Source organism: Lampris incognitus, chromosome 16 (assembly GCF_029633865.1).
Source record: "Lampris incognitus isolate fLamInc1 chromosome 16, fLamInc1.hap2, whole genome shotgun sequence".
Classification (NCBI taxonomy): domain Eukaryota; kingdom Metazoa; phylum Chordata; class Actinopteri; order Lampriformes; family Lampridae; genus Lampris; species Lampris incognitus.
In genome coordinates this window covers 6,894,115-6,916,261 of record NC_079226.1, presented here as the reverse complement: position 1 = coordinate 6,916,261, position 22,147 = coordinate 6,894,115, and the positions used below count along the sequence as shown (strand labels likewise).

The following is a 22,147-nucleotide window of genomic DNA, read 5'->3' as shown; positions in this document are numbered from 1 at the left end:
AATTAGTAATGATCAAGGTGTCACTTTAGTATGGGGAACATATTCTAAGTAACAAAAACTTAATTACTAGTGAATTAGTAATGATCAAGATGTCACTTTAGTATGGGGAACATATTCTAAGTAACAACAACTTAATTACTAGTGAATTAGTAATGATCAAGATGTCACTTTAGTATGGGGAACATATTCTAAGTAACAACAACTTAATTACTAGTGAATTAGTAATGATCAAGATGTCACTTTAGTATGGGGAACATATTCTAAGTAAAAAAACTTAATTACTAGTGAATTAGTAATGATCAAGATGTCACTTTAGTATGGGGAACATATTCTAAGTAACAACAACTTAATTACTAGTGAATTAGTAATGATCAACAGGTCACTTTAGTATAGGGAACATATTCTAAGTAAAAAAACTTAATTACTAGTGAATTAGTAATGATCAAGATGTCACTTTAGTATGGGGAACATATTCTAAGTAACAAACACTTAATTACTAGTGAATTAGTAATGATCAAGATGTCACTTTAGTATGGGGAACATATTCTAAGTAACAAAAAACTTAATTACTAGTGAATTAGTAATGATCAAGATGTCACTTTAGTATGGGGAACATATTCTAAGTAACAAACACTTAATTACTAGTGAATTAGTAATGATCAAGATGTCACTTTAGTATGGGGAACATATTCTAAGTAACAAACACTTAATTACTAGTGAATTAGTAATGATCAAGATGTCACTTTAGTATGGGGAACATATTCTAAGTAAAAAAACTTAATTACTAGTGAATTAGAAATGATCAACAGGTCACTTTAGTATGGGGAACATAAAAAAACTTAATTACTAGTGAATTAGTAATGATCAAGATGTCACTTTAGTATGGGGAACATATTCTAAGTAACAAAAACTTAATTTAGAGTAATTTAACACTATGAACACTTGTAGTTTTGTGTGTTGTTATGTAAGAACAGACCATATTCATTAAGTGTTAGTAAGGGAGAATAACTCTTCTTGTGGTACTACCTCCTTATAAAGGCCATACTAAGCAAAGCATATTGAGATGGTACTACTAATAAGCAATACTTCTGAGGTTATAGAGGGAAAACTCATAGTTAATGGCTTACTGGTTGTATAATAAGGCCATGCAGAATAAGGCATTAATGAGTACGTAATAATGACCAATTAAGAGCCAATATGTTGCTAATTTGCATGCTAATAAGCACCTAATTAATGGTGACTACGTTCCCCATACTAAAGTATTACCGAATGTTTTACAAGATCCGTCTGTAAAATGTAGAAGAGGATGTAAAAAAGATCCCTCACCTGAACTTGGCAGTTTCTGGTTCCATCTCTAGCAGCTCCCTCACAGGAGAGCGGGGCACGTTGGCAGAGAATTTCTCTACAAGGGATACAAAAAAAAAAAAATTATGACAAAATAACTTTTATTTCTATTTGCTTCAATTTTCTTGTTATCTTGTTAGTTTTTTCTTACTCGAGCTTGAGTGTCTAACAGAACCCAAATTCCCCCCGGGGGTGAATCGAGTATTCTGAATCTGATAAAATACCACATCAACCCTAATATACCCCCCCCCCCCGTATGTCATCACAACCCCCAAATCTTAAGGCAGATGTTTTGCAGGCCCTACATGAGCTGTCAACACCAGAACGACCGGGATGTCCCTCCTACCTAAATCCACCACGGGCAAAATGACCGCCACAGTTTTTAAACTATATTGTGTCAAGATAAATACCCAACTGAGATATTAATGCATTACATATGTTAGTATGTCTGTTAGGAAACTAACTGACACCAAAATTAACATTTTAACAACTTCAATGCTACTTTTCAAACAATTTAAAATGGCCGCTGTCCAATGCCTGTTAATTCTGCAACGCCTCGGTGGTAGTCATGGTGCGTCTGTAACCAGACATGCTGGAAATAATTAAAAATCAAGTTTAGACTATTTCTCTGCACTGGAGGACGCTAGTGTGTTTCTAGGACAGAGCAACGAACTTCACCAAGGAAATGGCACGACCAACACACGTCATAAATACGGAGATGACGCACAAATTACGAGCGGTCATTTTGACCGCTCGTGGTCGTTTTAGGTAGATCTTATCATAATTTTCTTTTTTGTGCAATTGATCTAAAACTCATTTTAATGCAAATATTTGCAATTTTAGGAGCATTCAGGGAGCGGCAGGTCTGTATCCCCCCCCCCCCCCAAGTTATTAAACTTTGAAAACCCGAAACGGTCCAAATGAGCAGCTTGGTCATCTTAGTGTTAAATAATCAACGAATAGAAATACGAAATGTCCCCCCTCCGGTTCCCCTTACCTATGAGTGGCCTCATCATGGGATAATACACCTGCCACACTGTCTCCAGTGACATCCTGCTATCCATGTAGATGGCTCCGGCTAGCGACTCAAAGATATCCCCCATGGCCTTGGGGACCTCAATGTCCTCCTCCTTCTCCTCGTCTTCTTCAGAGCGCCGCAGCTGAGAGGAGAAACATGCAAAGCAGCTGTTATGCCCCCATAAACACACCGCCTCTCAAGTGTATTGAACACGAGTATGAAGTACGCTTTTTTTCAAAGTGCTTTAAAACGGACATCTCCTGGGTGAAAACTCACGGCTGCACACAAATGTAACACATGACGAGCATTACTACGCGATGACGTATATAGCGGTGTGGAGTGGGTGCAACTTCGTTGAGGATATTCCTTTTCAGCTAATTTGTTAAATTTGGTCTCTTTTGTGTATCCACATTGGCCTTCAGGCGTAAAACAACCACTGCAACAGAACAAGAGGCTATTTAGTGCCAAGATAACCATTTCCAGACAAATCAGAACCAACTGTATTTTCCCACTATATCTAAATCACTAATATAAGAAACAGATTTACAAAAGCTGGCAGCGGTTTTTACAGGGACCATTTTAAGAATGTTAAAAGCTGAAACCCTGAAGCTTTACATCCAAACAACTGTTCTTTAGGATACCTCCTATTGCCAGATCATTAATGCATACGTAGCTGCTCGTTGTAATGTTACTGTCTAGTAGGACTTTCCCCAGCAAAATTGATTTGACGCAAAGCATTTTAAGTTCTTCACACAGCAGCCAAATGTGGACGGTAGGCAGCAGTAAGACCGAAGAAAGAACATTCTTGAAATATAAAAAAAATGGTAGACTAAGTCTACATTACAACACCAACAGCTAAAAGCGAGCCATGTTTTTTCTGTTCGGAGGTGGGGAAGGCGCTGACAAAATAACACTTCGGGCTATTTCAGTTACAACGGCCCTCTGGGCTGGCCGATTACCGGTATCAACATGGAGGACAGCGAGTGAAACAGAAAACAGCCTTCAGGATTAGTGTAAACAGTACATTAGTTTAAAAACAAAAGTGATCAAAACAAACAAAACCACGTTTCCTCCTTGGTGGATTTGTTCAGCGGTGCCGACTCCAGGTATTACGGCAAACCAGAGCAATACCTGACATCGGGGACCCACCTCAGAGTCCATGCCTTGCATCTCGTTCTTCTCCAGCTGAAATTGCACAAAGTCGTCAATGACGTGGAAAAGCTCAGGCGAGATGGCCTTGAAGTACTTGTGGTAGTCGTACTTCACAGCCAGAGAGGCGAAGATGGTGTTGTTAACGAGTGCCGAGCGCAGGTCGGTCAGCACACCAGGCGAGTGCTGGCGGGGGTCTTCATAAAGGTGCTTCGTAATGAGGTAGTCTAGAATTGCATCACCAAGGAACTCAAGCCGCTGGTAACAATCTAGGTGAGAAAAATAATACCATGGGGAAAAAACCCTCAATCAAATGTTTATTTGGATCAGCTGCAAGATGACAACCGCACATTTATCTATCAAGAGGGCAGTGGTTATCTGATGCAGTAGTGATAATCTAACCACCTTGCCAGCCCCGATATAACAGTGGGTTTGAACTCGGGGAATGGCGTTTCACTCGAATATCCAATGCAGTAACAGCTGTCATGGGGAGAACTGACCTGTAATGGTATTGTAATGGTAGGATGCATGGGTAAAGGCCTGCAGAAGGTAGGCCTTATTCTGGAACGTGTAGTTGATCTTCCTCTCAAAGTTCTCAAAACCAGAGATGAGGTGGTTGAGAGTGCGCTCTGCATCTGGATGGTCCAACATGCAACGGGGTGGGATCTTAAGCCAGCCATAACGGATGTCGAGGGTGTTTGTCTGTGAGCTTGACAAGTCTATGTCCATCAATGTCCTTCGCTCAACCGGTAACACCTGTTTTCAATGACAAATGTCACAGAAGTATCAAGGAAGTAGCAGAACAAACTCAATTTCATAACTTCTTACAACACTGTTACAAGACCATGCCATAACTGAGTTCAGCTGTTTGGATAGGTTTCAAAAGCCTTTGGCAAGCCAAAGCAGGATTTTATCCATAGTGGTCAGGCATCAAGATGTCAAAATTCGATAGCAGTGTAGGAGGTCCTAACCTTGAGGCCAAGAGAGCAGAGGAACATCTGGGCTGCTCTTTCTCCACAGCTGGTCAGGTAGCAGCCCAGCAAAGCCTCCACACAGTCTGCGATGCTCTTGTCAGCGATGCACTGCTCTGTGTGCAGGTCATAAGAGATGGACTGCTTGCCCATTTCTGCCCCGCAGTTCTCCTCCGAGGGATTCCAGAAGCCCACCACAAAGTCATCCTCCTCCCCTGCTTTGCTAGGGTCCAAATAGCACATGGCATCCCACGAGCTGTAGTCAAACTCCTCAGCTGAAGGGCCACCAGGCACTGCCTCTGAAGGGTAGTGAGCTGTGGCGTGGTGCGGAGGCTTCTTGGGGCCCTTCCATTCATAGGGTGATTCAGGGGCAGGGGAGGAGGTAGGGGGAGGGGTAGCCAAGGAGGAGAAGGCGCTGAGGGAGATCTTCTTGCCAAAGGCACCAGAGCCCATCAGCATGTTGTCAATGAACTTGATGTGCTCCTGGTAGTACTCCAGGTCGTCCTCCATGTTGACCTCATCTTTTGGCTCATCCTTCAACATCAGCTCCTCATCCATGTCCCCTTCATCTGCTTCCTCATCATCATCTTCCTCATAGACCTCTCTCGACTGTCCATTGGCCAGGAGCTCTTCTTTGGCCTGAGTGGACAAGACCAAGAAGGAAAAAGAGTGAGAGCGAGGCAGCCAAAAGAAAAAGAAGTAAATGGAGAAATGCCGAGTAGTGACCCAGAAGGAGACAAATTAAAACTTTTAATATTTACTGACGTGATTTATCACAATCTTCTTTCTGACTCAGGACTACCTCACTCAAACATATGCAATTGTTGAATGGGATGTGATGAGATTAATGGATTTCAGAACAAATACCAGCACAAGGTCAGCTAAACGGGCCTTTGGAAAGTGGAATGAGATGCTGGCTCACCAACTCCATGATTCACACATTCACCTTATCATGGAAGATATGCATTATTTGCTTGTTTGTGAAAAAAAAACCCAAAAAAACCCCAATGAAAGCAGAATCCATGTCAAAACTTGAAAAAGTAACAAAAATTATAACCTCTTTCTCCCGCTACAACCAATTCTAAGCTCTAAAAACTAGCCGCCCTGTTTAAACGACCTATAGCGCACGGTCTAAAGCGCATGGCGCAAGTGCATTTAGGGGGTGTCCAAATCCACCTTTGCTACTCAGACAGCACATAAGCTGGGCACAACATTTAAGTTGCAAAAGGGTTGTACTTAGCCTCTTAATTAATCATAGGTGTGTTTTGGGGATAACATGAATTCCCTTTAAAAGCCAGGTTGCTCGCACCTTGCCGCATTGCCATTTAAATGGCGGATTCGCCAAGTTCGGCGAAACCAAGTTTTCTGCTAAGGAAACGGATCTGCTCGTGCGCGATGTGAAAGCGCGTGAGCGAACCACCTACGGGAGCTGCAGGAATCCACCAACGCTCCCCGTTCAACTGGCATGGTCTTGCATTGACGTTGCGGGGAAGTCGATCCGTCTCCGATCGCTGCTCGACAGGCTCTGATGTTTGATGGGTCTCGACCTGACGGGTCCGTTTAGATACCGATGTGTATTACCACGATTGGTCAAATTAGCCAATTTCATACCTCATTACTACGATTAGCTAATTCTGATAACTACTATAACCATTTTGACATTTATTTTTTTAAATATCAAGATGTACACGATAATAATCTCCCACATTGTAATGTTTACTTACAGTTGTCATCTTTTGCCATTTTGGGCACTGCTGCGCGTCCCGGAGTGTGTAACAAGCGGAGTGTACACGCGTCGTGCACCCGCCCAGGAGGCGCGTCTTACCGTCTGAACATTGCGCCCTTTAAATAGCGGCAAAATACTGTGCTACTGACTTTAGACCAGGTTTTCGCTGGTCAACGGCACAATTGCTTTCCGCTGCCTCAAGATAGCAACACGCCTGACCACACCTCGTGGGCGCAGAGATGGGCGCAAGTACATCGGCTATTTAAACAACGTGGGCGCCGAGCGGGAAAACGACAGCTCTGTCAGACGGAAACCAGCCATGACACTTGCGCTGTAAGATTAGTCTTTTGCATTCTATGTCTAACACCGTGTCTTAATGACATAAGAGACTCTCCTTGCAACAGCATGCAAGGTTTAATGGGTGTAAAATAACAATTCCAATCAACACACCAAAAGTAATTAAGCTCCCATTGCACGGGGTTAGCACAGATATTGCCTCTTGGTACTGTCTGTTATTAGAGCGGTGTATGGCAAACAGCAAGTGGAGACCTGCAAATCAGGCAGAACCTCACCCCCTAGTGGCTATGCCTCTTTATAGCAGACACATACATGGGGAACTCAGAAACGTGAGCAAACATGCACAGCTGACAAAATAAGACAGAGGCAATCGAACAACCTCATGGATCACATACAAAAGGAAAGAGCCACTGACCTCATCTGAATCCCATTTGTCTGTGCTGCTCTTGTCCTGGTTGACCACATAGCCAGGAGGCAACCAATTGACCGGAGGGTCGAAGATGGACACCACCATCCGACTGGGGAGTCCTCTTTTCTTTCCCAGACGGTAGAGGTTACAGTTGCTCACCTATTGGATCGGTCAAAACACTGATTTAACAATACGGTAGGATTGTATTCATAAAAAAATGAGTGTGTATTGGCTTCAAAATTAAACTAAGACAAAAGCTTTTGAAGCCATAGTGTTTCACATCAAACCCTGTCATTGATATATCAACAGTTTTAATTTACATTTTAAATTAAGTGAATGCAAGTCAAACGTAACAAGCGTATGTAGGAATCAAACACATGCGATGCATACTCTATTCTGAATCAAGCTGCTTATATTACCACAGTGCCTACAGGCTGAATGAGGAATCCATAAATAGCCGTATATGAAAGTATTAGCGTGACAAACCCGCTCTCTAATTTACAGAACTAAACAGTACAGCTATGATGGCTTACACAATTGTGTAGTGATTTGCTGATAATTTAGATCAAGTTGTCGTTCTATAAAGGGCTCTAGAGTACAGACTTTATTCTGCAAAGAGTCTAACCTTTTTGCTACGCATGTACGACAGGCGACCCTCATGGGCGTCAGGGTAGGTACAGAACAGGTATGTGGTGATGGCGTGCTTAAGGAAGGAGTCGCCCAGCATCTCCAGTCGTTCCAGATTGAAGCCATCGCTAGCATTGGATAGGGTCAAGGCCTGTAAGATGAGGCCCGGGTTGGGCCCCAGGCTTTTGGGAGAGTCCCCTGCCACAGTGCTGGGCTGGGGATGATCCACGGGGTTAGTTGAAGGTGCTGTGGAAGCGTCCTGTCCCATGGCTGCCAGGCTGCAGACTGAGGTAGCTTTTTTCACATGGTCTGAGGTCCTCCCTTGTGTACATTCATCACTAGGCTGGGGCTGTGATCGGGTGGGGCTTGTGCTGAACTTTTTGAAGCTGGGAGAGGGCTGCACAGGAAATGAGGTAGTGGTTTGTTTTGATTCGGGGCTCTCCAGCTCAGGGGAGTTAGGCTGGGAGTGTTGGCAATTGTCATGTTGGTGAAGGTGCTCTTCTTGGTGGCCGTTGTCCCCGCAATTGGCGACTTCAGCAGTGCCGTTGGTAAGGTTCCTGGTGCATGCGACCTCTCCATGCTGCAGAGCCACTAATGGCCCCTGGCTCTCTGAGGGACATTGCTCAGATGGGGAAGAGGGGTGGCTACAGGGTTGGTGTGCGTCAGGTTCAGGGGCTACAGCTGACAGGTGCTTACAGGGACCCTCTTCATCCTCAGCACACAACTCGTGACAGGAGATGAAAGTTTTGCTGTCGATGGACCTCTTCCACCCGAAGTCTAGGTTTGGATATCTGTGGCAACAAAGGGAGCCATGCAAAACGTCAGCAAATCTTTCCCCCTATTATTCTTGTTATAGACTCTTACGCTAGTTGTGCACAAAGGACATTTGGCTTTTCTCTCTGTGAACTGAAAAATGTACAATAGAAATATCTAAAATTAATGAACCAGAGACTTTGCCCTCACTTGATGATTTTAAGCACCATGTTCAGGGTTTGATCAGGAGAAATGTCATCACGTTTAACAGAAAAGGCTGCTCTTTCCCCAACTAACCGCTGTATTGTGTTCATGTGATTTGTAAAACATGGATGGCGTACGCCCATTCTCTAAAACCCTGGCTAGGTTTCTCTCATAAAAGCTATCATCTCTCAAGAAACTTTCCGTCGAATAAAAATAAAAAATAAATCTGAAGGATAGCGCACAGCTTTCGTTTCAAAGGTTTTTGTTGGTTTTGTCTAGTAAGGAAACTTTTTTTTTTAATTGGAATAACTTCATGAAGGTTATTTTTCCACATTTAGCAATGTACTTTGTGAATCAATCAAAACTGGGTTAAAAGCTCGGTCAAATTATGTTCGGAAAAAAAAAATCACCTTTTTCAAGTTTTATTCTATTAAATACCCTTGATGGACACCAGGTGGTGTGGTTTATTCTGCATGTTTGGGACGGACCTGAAGTCAGGAGGTAGGGTCTGAGCTCCAACTCCAGCTTCAATGGCCGTCTGGGCTCTTAGCTCCTCTGCCGTGAGGAGGCAGTGTAGGCGGTAGAGGATGCTGGGTAGACACACCGCCTTCCTCCACAGGGAGGCGGGGATGGGATGAATGGCACACAGCTCTGGAACAAGAATCTGTAAAACAGGGCGGTTTAGCTCATGCTGAAAATGTCCAATCTTATGTCCAAAAAAAGTATCATTTGAACACAGCTGATAGAATGACTGGCACAGCAACCCAACAATCAGCACTTGGCAACTTTCTACACTTCTTCCGACACCCCATGAAGAACAACAGAGACCGACTTTTATGCAACGTACGATACATAGATAGATTTGCCATCAATTCCCTCTAGGGGTAACCGACAGATGGAGATGTAGCACAGATCATCTTAAAGCAAAGTGGGGTAGGACTTGGACATTTTTTGACAATGCAGGTCCTGGGTTCAAACCCCAGGTCGTCCTGTGTGGAGTTTGCATGTTCTCCGCGCGTCTGCGTGGGTTTCCTCTGGATGCTCCGGTTTCCTCCCACCATCAAAAAGACATGCATGTTAGGGTTAATACTCCTGCCTGTGCCCCCGAGCAAGCAGAACTGGAGTTGGTCCCCAGGTGCTGCAGCCACCCACTGCTCCTATACAATAAGATGGGTTAAATGCAGAGAACAAATTTCATTTATATGCATGTACAAAATAACTAATAAAGAGTATTCTATTCTATTCTATTCTCCTTTGGCTCTTGACCGTCAGTCGGTGTGTTGTTGAAGACAAGACGTGTCTGTGTCTCTGCCAGCAGATAATGCAGTCAGTGTCTCCACAAGCTTATTTTCTTTCTCCCATTTGTTTTCAATGATCCCAATATCCATCTACATTCACTCTGGAGTCTGAGTCATAAGCACTTTTCCCTTGACTCAAGAGTTTGAAAACAGAATGAAACAGTGTCCTTCACGTCCTCCTCCGCCTCGGCAGAGTTTCAGGCGCCAACGCCATCTTTTCATTCTTTCGTCTTTTATCTAAAAACTGTCTTGAAATCCAGACTACGGTTATTAGCAACACCAGTTTAAGGCATCTATTAATGTCATATGCACTGTGTATAAAACATGGGACATTTTGCTTGACTTAATATATAAAGTAAACCTGATTCCCTAAAACCGTGTACAACAGTGGAAACATGAAGCCCGGCAAACAAACAGCTCTCATCACCATTTCTCGAAACCCGAATCCGCTCACAAAGTAATGCAGAAACGGATACGTCCAGTTTCATGCCAAAGGCAGTCTTGATAGGAGGAAAACCGAGGAGATCGCTGTGGTCCCACTACCTGTTTATTCTGAAGACTTTCCCACTTGGCCTTCCTCTTCTCAGCACTGCTGAGCGGCAGCGCTTTACCTTTCTGGTTGAGATGCCGAGGTGTCAACAGGTTAAGTCTGAAGATACAAGAACACGGACATGTTGAACGGGTGAGATGGATGACAGAAACAGATAACCGAAAAACAAAAGCTCACCGAGAGCCAACATTACGATGAGGCCTAAAGACTTACTGGGCTTGGAAAGTAAGGGCGGTCGCACATTTTGAAGATTCGGGGCTGCAATCAATTCAATTCCAAAACACAAAATTTGAGGGTTTTTTTGTTTTTGTTTTGGATTTTCTCTCCAATCGTACTTGGCCAATCGCCTCACTCTTCCGAGCCGTCCCGGTCGCTGCTCCACCCCCTCTGCTGATCCGGGGAGGGCTGCAGACTACCACATGCCTCCCCCGATACATGTGGAGTCACCAGCCGCTTCTTTTCACCTGACAATGAGGAGTTTCACAGGCGCCCCGACTGACGAGGGGAGGTGCTAGGGCAGCGACCAGGACACATATCCACATCCAGCTTCCCAACCACAGACACGGCCAATTGTCTCTGTAGGGACGCCCGACCAAGCCGGTGGGACTCGAACCACCATCCCCCTGTTGGTAGGCAACGGAATAGACCGCCACGCTGCCCGGATGCCCGGCAATTTGAGTTTTCTCAGTGAAAACAGAAACCTGAGGAACTTGTGCAGAAAAACTTGCGTAAGGCTACGGTCACACGTGTGCGAAAGCAGGCGAATTGACAACTGCCCACCGAGGCCAAATTCATATCTTGCCGTGCTGAATGTGGGCAGTGCAGGATGTGACCCACACAGAACTAAATTTGCTGGTTCGTAGTCTGTTTGAGTGGTTGTGGTTGTCGGTCACACATGATGGTGGTTTTGCGATGGGAAACTATACACTGTCCAGAGAAAGACAAATAAACGTTTTCAGTTAATTTTCTCACTTGTACATGTTTTCATAGTTTCATGGACAAATACGGAGGAAGACCATTGGTGTACAAGTTATATTTGTTTAGCCAAGATAATCTAGCTAACAAATATCGCAAAATATGAATTGACATCAGTAATACATTTTCTATTTATTTACGTTCAATGCCCGTCTCCACACTCGCTGCCAGCCAGGCAGCGTGTCTCTTGTGGGGCAGTTTTTAATTTTCATGGGAAATGTCGTACGATTCCGGCTGGTTAGACACAGCAACAGTCTAAGTCTCCTCCATCCTGGCCGGCTCACTAAGAAAAATACAGCCAACTGAGGTCAACCACACACCAGGGCTGTCAAAACTGGCCAAAAATGACGTTCCATTATTCCTTCTAAAAAAAAACACATAGGTTCGAACCCATTCGAATATATTTTTGCGCATTATGTCCATAAGAGGGCAAACCAATAAAACGAGAGACATAGCTACTTGTATAGGTATATTTACACTACCGTTCAAAAGTTTGGGATCACCCAAACAATTTCGTGTTTTCCATGAAAAGTCACACTTATTCACCACCATATGTTGTGAAATGAATAGAAAATAGAGTCAAGACATTGACAAGGTTAGAAATAATGATTTGTATTTGAAATAAGATTTTTTTTACATCAAACTTTGCTTTCGTCAAAGAATCCTCCATTTGCAGCAATTACAGCATTGCAGACCTTTGGCATTCTAGCTGTTAATTTGTTGAGGTAATCTGGAGAAATTGCACCCCACGCTTCCAGAAGCAGCTCCCACAAGTTGGATTGGTTGGATGGGCACTTCTTTGAGCAGATTGAGTTTCTGGAGCATCACATTTGTGGGGTCAATTAAACGCTCAAAATGGCCAGAAAAAGAGAACTTTCATCTGAAACTCGACAGTCTATTCTTGTTCTTAGAAATGAAGGCTATTCCATGCGAGAAATTGCTAAGAAATTGAAGATTTCCTACACCGGTGTGTACTACTCCCTTCAGAGGACAGCACAAACAGGCTCTAACAGGTACTATTTAATGAAGATGCCAGTTGGGGACCTGTGAGGCGTCTGTTTCTCAAACTAGAGACTCTAATGTACTTATCTTCTTGCTCAGTTGTGCAACGCGGCCTCCCACTTCTTTTTCTACTCTGGTTAGAGCCTGTTTGTGCTGTCCTCTGAAGGGAGTAGTACACACCGGTGTAGGAAATCTTCAATTTCTTAGCAATTTCTCGCATGGAATAGCCTTCATTTCTAAGAACAAGAATAGACTGTCGAGTTTCAGATGAAAGTTCTCTTTTTCTGGCCATTTTGAGCGTTTAATTGACCCCACAAATGTGATGCTCCAGAAACTCAATCTGCTCAAAGAAGTGCCCATCCAACCAATCCAACTTGTGGGAGCTGCTTCTGGAAGCGTGGGGTGCAATTTCTCCAGATTACCTCAACAAATTAACAGCTAGAATGCCAAAGGTCTGCAATGCTGTAATTGCTGCAAATGGAGGATTCTTTGACGAAAGCAAAGTTTGATGTAAAAAAAATCTTATTTCAAATACAAATCATTATTTCTAACCTTGTCAATGTCTTGACTCTATTTTCTATTCATTTCACAACATATGGTGGTGAATAAGTGTGACTTTTCATGGAAAACACAAAATTGTTTGGGTGATCCCAAACCTTTGAACAGTAGTGTATGTCAACGTAAACATGTCTTTTAAGAGAGCTACATACCTACACATTACAAAACAACCCACAAATAAAATAATGTCCTATACCGTAAAACTTCATTTAAAGACCATAGACCGCTCTCTCTCTCTCTCTCTCTCTGCGCTGTGGTTGATGCTAGAGTGAGAAATGAGACCGCGCCGTCTCTCAGAGCGGGACGAATGATTCGTAACTGATGTGTTATTCCATAGCCTAATTTCTATACAGATTGGGTAATATTCATACTGGTTTAAATAAACAATTTGATAGTATTTTTCCATGTGCCCTCAGGTTACTAGTGGTGGAACAGTAAGCTAACTGTGGCTTACATGGCTTGCACACAACTTTATCTTGAGGTTCCCCAATTTTTCCCATTTTCTGACCAAAATTCGTATTTCCAATCTGGGCTTTTTAGATTGTTTGGAGTGAAAATCTCTCTCTCTGCAGCTGAGTTGGGTTGTGACCTCACTGCCGTCTTTACCACACGGTTGTTGTTGAGTTAATTATTTGCTCGTTTCAGCTTGACCTACATTACATTTTCAACTAATGACAGCAATGTTGTGTGACTCCTGTCCGTCATGCAGCGTGTTCACCGCAGCGGCCAAGGCCCTCGCAAGTATTCACGAGGCAGACAGCCGTGGTAGTGCTGCTTTTTTTTCGCCCCACAAACAATTATTAATTTTCACACTCCAACAACAACAACAACAACTTAGTTTTGTATAGTGCCTTTCAAGGAACCCAAGGATGCTATATACAATGATTTTAAAAGACTACAGACCATAGGCCTTAGTAAAAAGGTAGGTTTTCAGTAGTCTTTTAAAATTGTCCAAAGAAGCAGCATTGCGGATCTCTCCTGGAATAGAGTTCCAAAGGGTGGGTGGGGGCTGCCACACTAAAGGTTCGATCCCCAAAAGTCCACAGGCTGGTGTAGGGGATGGAAAGCAAGCCCATGTCTGCGGACCGCGGATTCCGGGAGGGAATATTGGGGTTGAGGAGGTATGATAGGTACTGGGGGGTAAGGGCATGGAGGAATTTATAGGTGAGGAGGATTTTATAAGAAATGCGGGATTTGATTGGGAGACCGTGAAGGTGGACAAGGGTGGGAATGATGTGTTGCCAGGGCCTGGTGGAGGTGGGCACCCTGGCAGTTGAATTCTGCACATACTGAAGCCTGTCCAGGGCTTTGCTAGGTACCACAGGACAGGACTCCATTGTAATAATCCAGACAGGACGTGATGAAGGCACGGATGAGGGTCTCTGCTCGGTACCACAGGACAGGGCTCCATTGTAATAATCCAGGCGGGGAGGTGATGAAGGCATGGATGAGGGTCTCTGCCACGGAGTCTGAGCGTAATGGCCGGAGTCTGGAGATGTTTTTGAGGTGAAAGAAAGCATATTTGGTGATGGATTTGATGTGTGACTGGAATGAGAGGACAGAGTCCAGAATGACACCAAGATTGTGGACTTGTGTGGATGGGCAGATGGCGCAGCCATCCACATGGAGGAAAAGATCTCCAACCTTCCGAACCAGCGCCTTGGGAGCCACAACCATGAGCTCAGTCTTATTGCTATTTAGCTTGAGTAGATTTGATGACGTCCAGATTTTTATTTGGTGGAGGCAGTTGACAAGGGAGCCGAGAGGATGGTCTAGTGCAGAGATAAAGCTGCATGTCATCAGCGTAGCAATGGAAACTTAAAACCGTGGTGGTGGATGATCTGACCAAGGGGGAGCATGTAAAGAGGAGGGGTCCAAGCACAGAGCCTTGTGACACGCCTTGGTTGACTGTGGCTAGGGTGGAACTGGAGTCTCTGAAACGGTTTGCTTTTGGCAAGATATGACTGGAACCAGGAGAGAGCTACACCAGTGAGGCCTAGGTATTCTGATAAGTGGTTGAGGAGAATGGTGTGGGAAACAGTGTCGAAGACTGCAGAGAGGTCCAGGAGGATGAGAATACTGATGTGGCTGGAATCAGCAGCAATGAGGTCATTGGTGATTTTGATAAGGGCAGTCTCCGTGTTGTGCTGTGCTCTGAAGCCAGATTGGAGGGGTTCATAGAGCTCATGATTGTGCTGATGGAGTTGCGTAGCAACTGTTCTTTCCAGAATTTTACTGAGAAATGGAAGGTTGGAGATCGGCCGGTAGTTAGTTAAGTCATCTGGGTCTAGGCCTGGCTTTTGGAGGATGGGGGTGACTGCAGCCATTTTGAAGCTGGAGGATACTGTGCCAGATTCCAAAGAGGAGTTGAAAATGTTCAAAATTATGGGGCACAAGGTAGGTAAACATGCCTTGACCAGGACAGTGGGCATGGGGTCCAGGGAAGAGGTGGAAGTCTTGGCCATGGCGACCAACTTTGCAACTTGAGGAGAATCCAAGGGGAGAAAGAGAGGCAGCACTAAGATAGGCACGCAGCAGGGGGAGCAACATCCTACAACTGAGGGGCATGCGGGGGGAGGGGGGCAGGTACCAGAAGCTGCTGGTGGATAGAGTCCACTTTGGCCTGGAAGAAGTCCGGGAACTTGGAGCAGAGGTTAGGAGAACCTAAAGGGCAGGGGGCATCAAGGGGGCGAAGTAGTGTTTGATGGTGGAGAATAGCATTTTGGGGTGATTTTGCTGGTTGCCAATGATAGTGGAGTAGTAATGCATTTTGGCCTGGGAGAGAGCTTTTTTTATAGGTCTTCGTGTGGTCTTTAAAGGCCTTGAGGTGGACAGTGAGGCCAGACCTTGGATGGGAGAAGGAAGACAGACCGGGTTTTGAGGGGGGCAAGAGAGTCGAAGCGGAGGGATAAGGCTGTGATGTAGTGGGCTACCAGGCCATCCATCGTGGTGTCAGGGGGGACCTGAGGTTAGCTTGGACACGATCATGTCAGTCAGGGCTGGCGCACTCACTGTCTTGATGTTCCTGAACGTGATAGCAGGTTTTGTGTACTGCCTGGGCAGGGGGACAGGAACAGCAAAGTGGACGGCACGATGGTTGGACACTGCAAGGTCTAGACACTTCAAATGGAGGGGAGTTGTACCAGTAGAGCACACCAGATCCAGAGTGTGACCTCTGGCATGGGTAGGATCTTGAACATGCTGTGTGGAGTTAAAGCAGTCCAGTAATGACAGGAATTCAGTAGAAGACATGCAGCTACTGGAGTCCATATGGATATTGAAACCACCTAATAGAAGTGTAGATGGAGACAAAGCAGACAGAGGCAAGTAGCTCAGATAGCTCACACATGAAGGTAGTGGAGGCTTTAGGGGGGTGGTAAACAAAGACCACCTGAAGCTGTGTTGACCCAGCTAGTTTGAATACAACACACTCAAATGAGGAGACATTGAGTACTGGAAGTTTTTTAACCAGAATGTTAGCTTTATGTATGATAGCCAGCCCACCACCACCACCCATGGGGTGAGGTTTTTGTATGTACACATAGCCTGGAGGTGTGGCGTGGTTTAGTGTCACGAAGTGCTGCTGATTTTGCCATGTCTCAGTTAGGCATAGAAAGTCAATTTTCCTCTCCTTGATGATGTCATGGATGAGCAGTGCTTTATTGTTTAAGGAGCGAGTGTTCAGTAGCATGAATGTTGCAGTGTTGTTCATAGATGCTGAGGCAGGCGCTGCGGGAGGAGTGACACTGAGTGAATGAGTAGCTTGTTGTGATGACGTCGACATCGCAGTGCAATAAAACACCAGTCAGAGAGCAGATAGACTAGCATGATCAGAGTAAACAAACTTTCATCGGGAGGCCCTGTGGACATCGCGGGGGTGACGCAAGAGTCCAGGGGAAGCAGTGTCAGTGAGGCAGTTTGGAGTGATGTGGTGGCTGAGGTTCGGCTATTCCAATGCAAATTATTTTATGAACGCCATATCAGCAACAGAGGTGCAGCAGCTAGCTACTGAAGCCGGTAGCCAGAGAGGAGGCACTCAGCCCTGGACCACAGCTGCGGCCGTGCAGTAAAGCCAAAACACGAGGACTGGTCCAAAAGAGAGGTGGGGGATAGTCCTGAGACAGTGGCAGAGAATAGTCAAGTCGGGGTGCACCAGAGGGGATAATCCACGGTTTGTTGAGTACGCCGGTGGATCGCTAGCATGCTAACAGCTGGTCAGCAGAGTAGGTGAGTAAACAAGCTGCAGGTTTACAAAGATCAACAGTTGGCAACACAAAAACTACAAAATGTTGGGATAAAATAGGATGTGACAAACAGTCAACAATCCACAACAATCTACAACAGATCCTACATGCAATGAAAAGCACAAACTGATTCAGATTGAGAAGCAGCAACATACCCGCCAGCGTCTTCTCCCTCTGATCTACCACATGTGTACTGTAGCGGGGAAACAAGCCCACGGCTCCCTGTCTATTGCTTTTTACAATTCAGCTATATATTTGAATCTGGAATATTCATTGACAGCCCAACCACACACAATTCTTAGCTATTGGTTGAGGCTTCGAATTTGCCGGTCAAAGTTCACCGAAGTTGAACTCCACGCGAAGCGAAGATGCAAATTTCCTTCACCACCAGAAGCGAATGCTTTATTTGCTCCGTCGCTCACACAGAATGGAAGTTAATGGGAGGCGAATCTTCGTCAATGTTAATTTCGCGCATGTGTGACCGTACCATAAAGATGAGATAGCACATTTTTAATCAGGGAAAAAAGTATTTGTTCAATCCTCAGTTTTAAGGAAGAACATAAGTGAACTTCCTAAATCGATCGCACTGAAAACAAATTGACCCCATCACTGCGAGAGACATTTGATAAATCAACAGCAGCTTAATAAAACAGCTAGCACGGGAACCAGACAAATCTGCAAGCTCATGTTTTACATTTGCTCTGGCATATATGTCTGGCCACCTTCCCATTCAGACAGATTTCCAGCCAAGCCCAGGTTGGGCCAATCACAACCGTTTATCCAGTATGGGGGAGGTTTGATACCATGACGTACGGCCTTGTTTTTTTTTGCCCCCCCTCCCCCATCCCCTGCATTCTGGGAACTCTGCCTCTGATTGACAAGTACTTGTTGACTCCATTGGTTAGGCTGGTTAGGCTGGTTAAGGCTTGGGTTGGGGACAGGGTTAGCCAATCAGCGGCAGAGGAGGGACGGCCCTCCCCAGAATGTGGGTAGGGAAAGAAACGCTGATGTACACAGGGTGCGGTTGGCTGCTGCTGCTGCTATGAAACGGTCTGTTGAATCCACTATCGTGGCAGTATTAAACAAACTGCACGGTATATTTTGGCTAAAAGTGAAACTGCACATAAAGCTTTTGTTGATGAGAAAGATGTGTTTGCCGTACTTCCGACAGGATTAGGTCAAAGTTTAAGCAGTACATCACATGTTTCATTGCTCTGATTGGTTGTAGGTCTATCTAATTGCGTCCAGAGGCATTTTGGTCTGCGCCCATTGATAGCACCCCATGGAAATCGAAAATGAACACACTAATTAGCATTTACAAATTTATCTGGTTCCCAGGCTATAAAATAGCATGCCCCTTGTCCTAACCTGGATGAGGTGTGGTCTACGTCCAGAAGTGGCTGGTTCAGATTGGACAGGTCCAAGTTGTACTTTGTTTTGTAGTATTCTGCAAAGGTCTCATACTCTGGTGAAGGGAACTTGCTTAGGGGTGTGAGGTCTGTGTACACGTCGGCCACATAGAAGCGATGCGGCTGGTCAAAGTTGCGATACCTGGAAGAACAACCCCGGTTGAGACTGGATGTCATTTTGCTGCATGATAAACACTTGAATCAAACACAGAATTCAGCTGTGATGCTGGACAGGTATAAATCACATCTTAAAATATATTAACTTTTTTCCCTGTGATTTCTTACAAACACAAAAATGAGAATAAGCAAAGGCAGAAGCAGGAGGTCAGGAGTGAAGGAGAACTGCACATTAAATTCTCAAATCAAGGCCGCATTGGTATACGCTTGGCCACACTACCTTGGAATGATGACAGCATCCTGGTAGTCCTCTAGTTTGAAGGTGAAGGGATTCTGCTTGGTGTACTGAGTGGTAGGAATGCCAATACGGGCCTCAGATTTCTCTATGTCCTCCATAAACTTGAAGTCCAAATCAAGTGTGTTGGAATCCCCAACTGAAAGAGGCAATTTAATCAGTGTAAAAAAAGAGACAGTGAGGCTACCAATCAATACGAAGAGAAACAAAGTTTAAAGGTTAAATTTCAAATGCAATCCCCCTTAATCTAACTCAAGGGTTGTTAGCAAAGCCTTTCCTTATAATTTCTCCAAATTTTGTTCCATCAAACCAGCTGCATTTGTTAGATGCATTATACCAATGTGAGAACATTTCTATAAGTGGTCCAAAAATGTTTCTTTATTATGGTAAGGTAAAAATAAAACACAACGGTGATACTTCTCTTGTTACACACAAAGTGTAATTAACCACTAGTCACACACCAATCTGAGTAAAAGGTACATAAAAAACGGTGTTGAAACCAAGGTGTGGTCCTCCTCACCAACATTAAGGGGCAAAACACAGTAAGCAGAGTCAGCCAGCGTGGGCTTGAACTCCAGCGCAGGTTTCTCCAGACGGAGTATGTGGGAGAAGATGTACTGGTGTAGGCGCGTGATGAGGTCCAGCTGGGCGGCAGTGAGAGTGAAGCCCGACTTCTGCAGCTCAATTGAAATGGTCACCTCGCCTGAACGGGTGTACACTGGGAAATGGGGAATCTGGAAGAAAAAAAAACAAAACAAGTATTGGTTATTAGTGAGGGAAACGCGGAGAAAATGATCAGTGTTCAGTCAAGGGTGGGTCAATCAAAGAAAATTTAGAGCTACAATCCCGAAGACTGTAATTTTTGTTCAGCTTTCTGACACAGTGAACCAGGTAATTACAGTGGTGTTTGACCACTCAATCTTTTTATTTTGTTCTGTAGCTCCTTTTTAATGTCTCTTATGCTCTTATGTAAATCACTTCGCATTGCCTTTGTGTAAGAAATCTGCTATATAAATAAACTTGCCTTGCCTAAATCTAAGCGGTCAATTCCAAATATAAATATAGACGCCAGCAGCGATTCCGGGGTTCAAACAAACACAGACCACTAGAAATTGAAATCTCCAACAGTTTAATTAAAAATATCCACCAAGTTTGGACAAATCGTCATTGATTTATGGCCAAATTTGTGCCAGGCCCATGCATGTGTTTGGAACTGGTGGGGCCCCTACTGAGCAATGTCAAAATACTTTTACTTGGTTCAACATATCCTGCAGGTTTTGTAATGACTGGACAAACAATTTCTGATTTACGGTCTTGATTTGTGTTATGCTACACGTTTTTTTTTTTTTTTTTGCATTTGTAGCCCGTCTCCTCATTCCTGCACTCCCACAACGTAATCACGGCTCAGAGGAGTGCCCTCACCCCTGAGCATGTCGATCAGTTGCTGCTCCTGCAGAAGAACATGCAAGTTTAGTAACTGAAATGGGTCCAGGTTTACATAAAGTAATGCAGCACAAAGTAATGCTGGGTATGCTTGTTATTGCACTACAGCGTGTATTTTTGCATTCATTTGTTGTTGTTTTTTTTGTATTCTGTAAAGTCCCTAATTTGCACAGAACCGTTCTGCTTTCTGGCAGTTTAGCATTTTGTTTTATTTTATTCGTCATTCTGTGAAACTGACACAGTGAGTGAATAAAGACATAATTCCTGTTTTTTTGCCTTTTTAGTAGTATTTTTTCTTCAGTTACACAGATATCGTGATGCATCATAGATTAATTAAATCGCAATGCATCGAGAATCGCAGAATCGCTGCATCATGATTTAATCGTAATCGTGGGCAAAGTATGGTGACAGTATCATAACCGTGAGCTGAGCGTATCGTCCCACCCCTACTCCACATGTATCGGAGGAAGCACATGGTAGTTTGCAGCCCTCCGCAGATCGGCAGAGGGGCTGAAGCAGCGACCCGGACAGCTCGGAAGGGTAGGCAAGAGTCCATCAATCAGTGTTAGATGCATGGCAAACAGCCCAAAAATGAAATGGTGCAACACTGCTCACTTAGCTGTAGCCTGGCTAAATTTAGAGATTTGTGGGTTAGCTAATTAACACATTTTAGCGGATCGGGTGGTGCGGATTAGCTCTCGTAATGGGTCAAGTGGGTGCGGGTATTAAATCCCCAAACCACGCATCAATATCAGGAGGACTTCAGTGACTCTTGAGGCAAATTTGTAGTGAGGATAAATGGATGTCTGTACCACGTTTCGTGTACCTCGGACTTAGGGCATAGGAGTTATGACTTCTCAAATTTCCACTTTAATTATAGTGTCCCCATCAGGCCGATTGGGGTCATAATTCTTGGGCAGCACTTGCACACAACTTCCAATCAATGGGTGAAATCTCATGTCTCTACCGTTAGCCATCTCACGGGAATTTGTGCAAATATTTCTGAGGAAGAGTCAGCAGCACTGTTGTGTCAGCACCTTCTTCACCGCCAAATGAAAACATGGTTTCCCCTGAGTTTTACTTACTGATGTTGTACTATGTTGATAAAGGTCTTCCACCAGTTTGTTTCGTCATATCTGCTTGCTAACCACAACTGTGCTTTTTCTTCAAACTTCCCGGTACCTGCCTAATTCGTCCACATTTGGCTGCTGTGGTGAAATATAAAATATCATGCATCACCATTTTCCCCAGGAAAGTCCTACCTAGCAGTAACCATTAAAATGGGTGACTACAAAAGTGTGCATGGTTTGGGTATTTGTGGATTAGTTATGGTCTTAAAATACGGCAGTGATAGAAAGCATGAGGAAGGCTATTTGCATAGAAATCTTCAGGACTGTAACTTTAAAATGGGTAAAACCATTCGTCATACTCTGGGTATGGGTTTGGCAGTCAGGATGCCGAAGCACCTGGTGGTGTCCTCTGGTGGGTAGAGCTTCCTTCTGCGAAAGTTGAGCTCGTCGGGAAGAGGGGTGGTAAGGACCATCCCTATCACATATAGGTAGTAGGACTGCTGCGGTAAAGCGAAACTATCTCGAAGACACTCTGGTATCTAGACAGGAAAAGACAGCAAAGGGGTTAAGGCACCAAACATGGCTCATTAAATCATTTCAGATGCTCAACACAGCTCACACATCAGAAACCACCATTGATGACACACAGTTCAGAGTTCCAACAACAATGAACTGGTTTTCTTAGACT

At 44.4% G+C, this 22,147-nt stretch overlaps 1 protein-coding gene across 4 annotated transcripts in view; it reads right to left on the bottom strand.

Moving 5' to 3' along the window:
• dicer1 (dicer 1, ribonuclease type III) overlaps positions 1-22,147 on the bottom strand; it is a 40,002-nt gene that overhangs the window by 801 nt on the left and 17,054 nt on the right. The window contains exons 14-27 of one of the 4 annotated variants that reach the window (XM_056295752.1): positions 21,819-21,998; positions 19,467-19,680; positions 18,932-19,085; positions 18,494-18,676; positions 10,340-10,445; positions 8,987-9,162; positions 7,540-8,332; positions 6,921-7,073; positions 6,715-6,717; positions 4,483-5,121; positions 4,012-4,267; positions 3,512-3,780; positions 2,342-2,504; positions 1,327-1,402 (exon numbers count right to left, since the gene is read on the bottom strand). In XM_056295752.1, coding sequence (XP_056151727.1) covers positions 1,327-1,402; positions 2,342-2,504; positions 3,512-3,780; positions 4,012-4,267; positions 4,483-5,121; positions 6,715-6,717; positions 6,921-7,073; positions 7,540-8,332; positions 8,987-9,162; positions 10,340-10,445; positions 18,494-18,676; positions 18,932-19,085; positions 19,467-19,680; positions 21,819-21,998 — 3,365 coding nt within the window. Of the gene's footprint in view, positions 1-1,326; positions 1,403-2,341; positions 2,505-3,511; positions 3,781-4,011; positions 4,268-4,482; positions 5,122-6,714; positions 6,718-6,916; positions 7,074-7,539; positions 8,333-8,986; positions 9,163-10,339; positions 10,446-18,493; positions 18,677-18,931; positions 19,086-19,466; positions 19,681-21,818; positions 21,999-22,147 lie in introns of all 4 variants that reach the window. The other 3 variants (XM_056295750.1, XM_056295751.1, XM_056295749.1) reach the window with 3 other exon arrangements.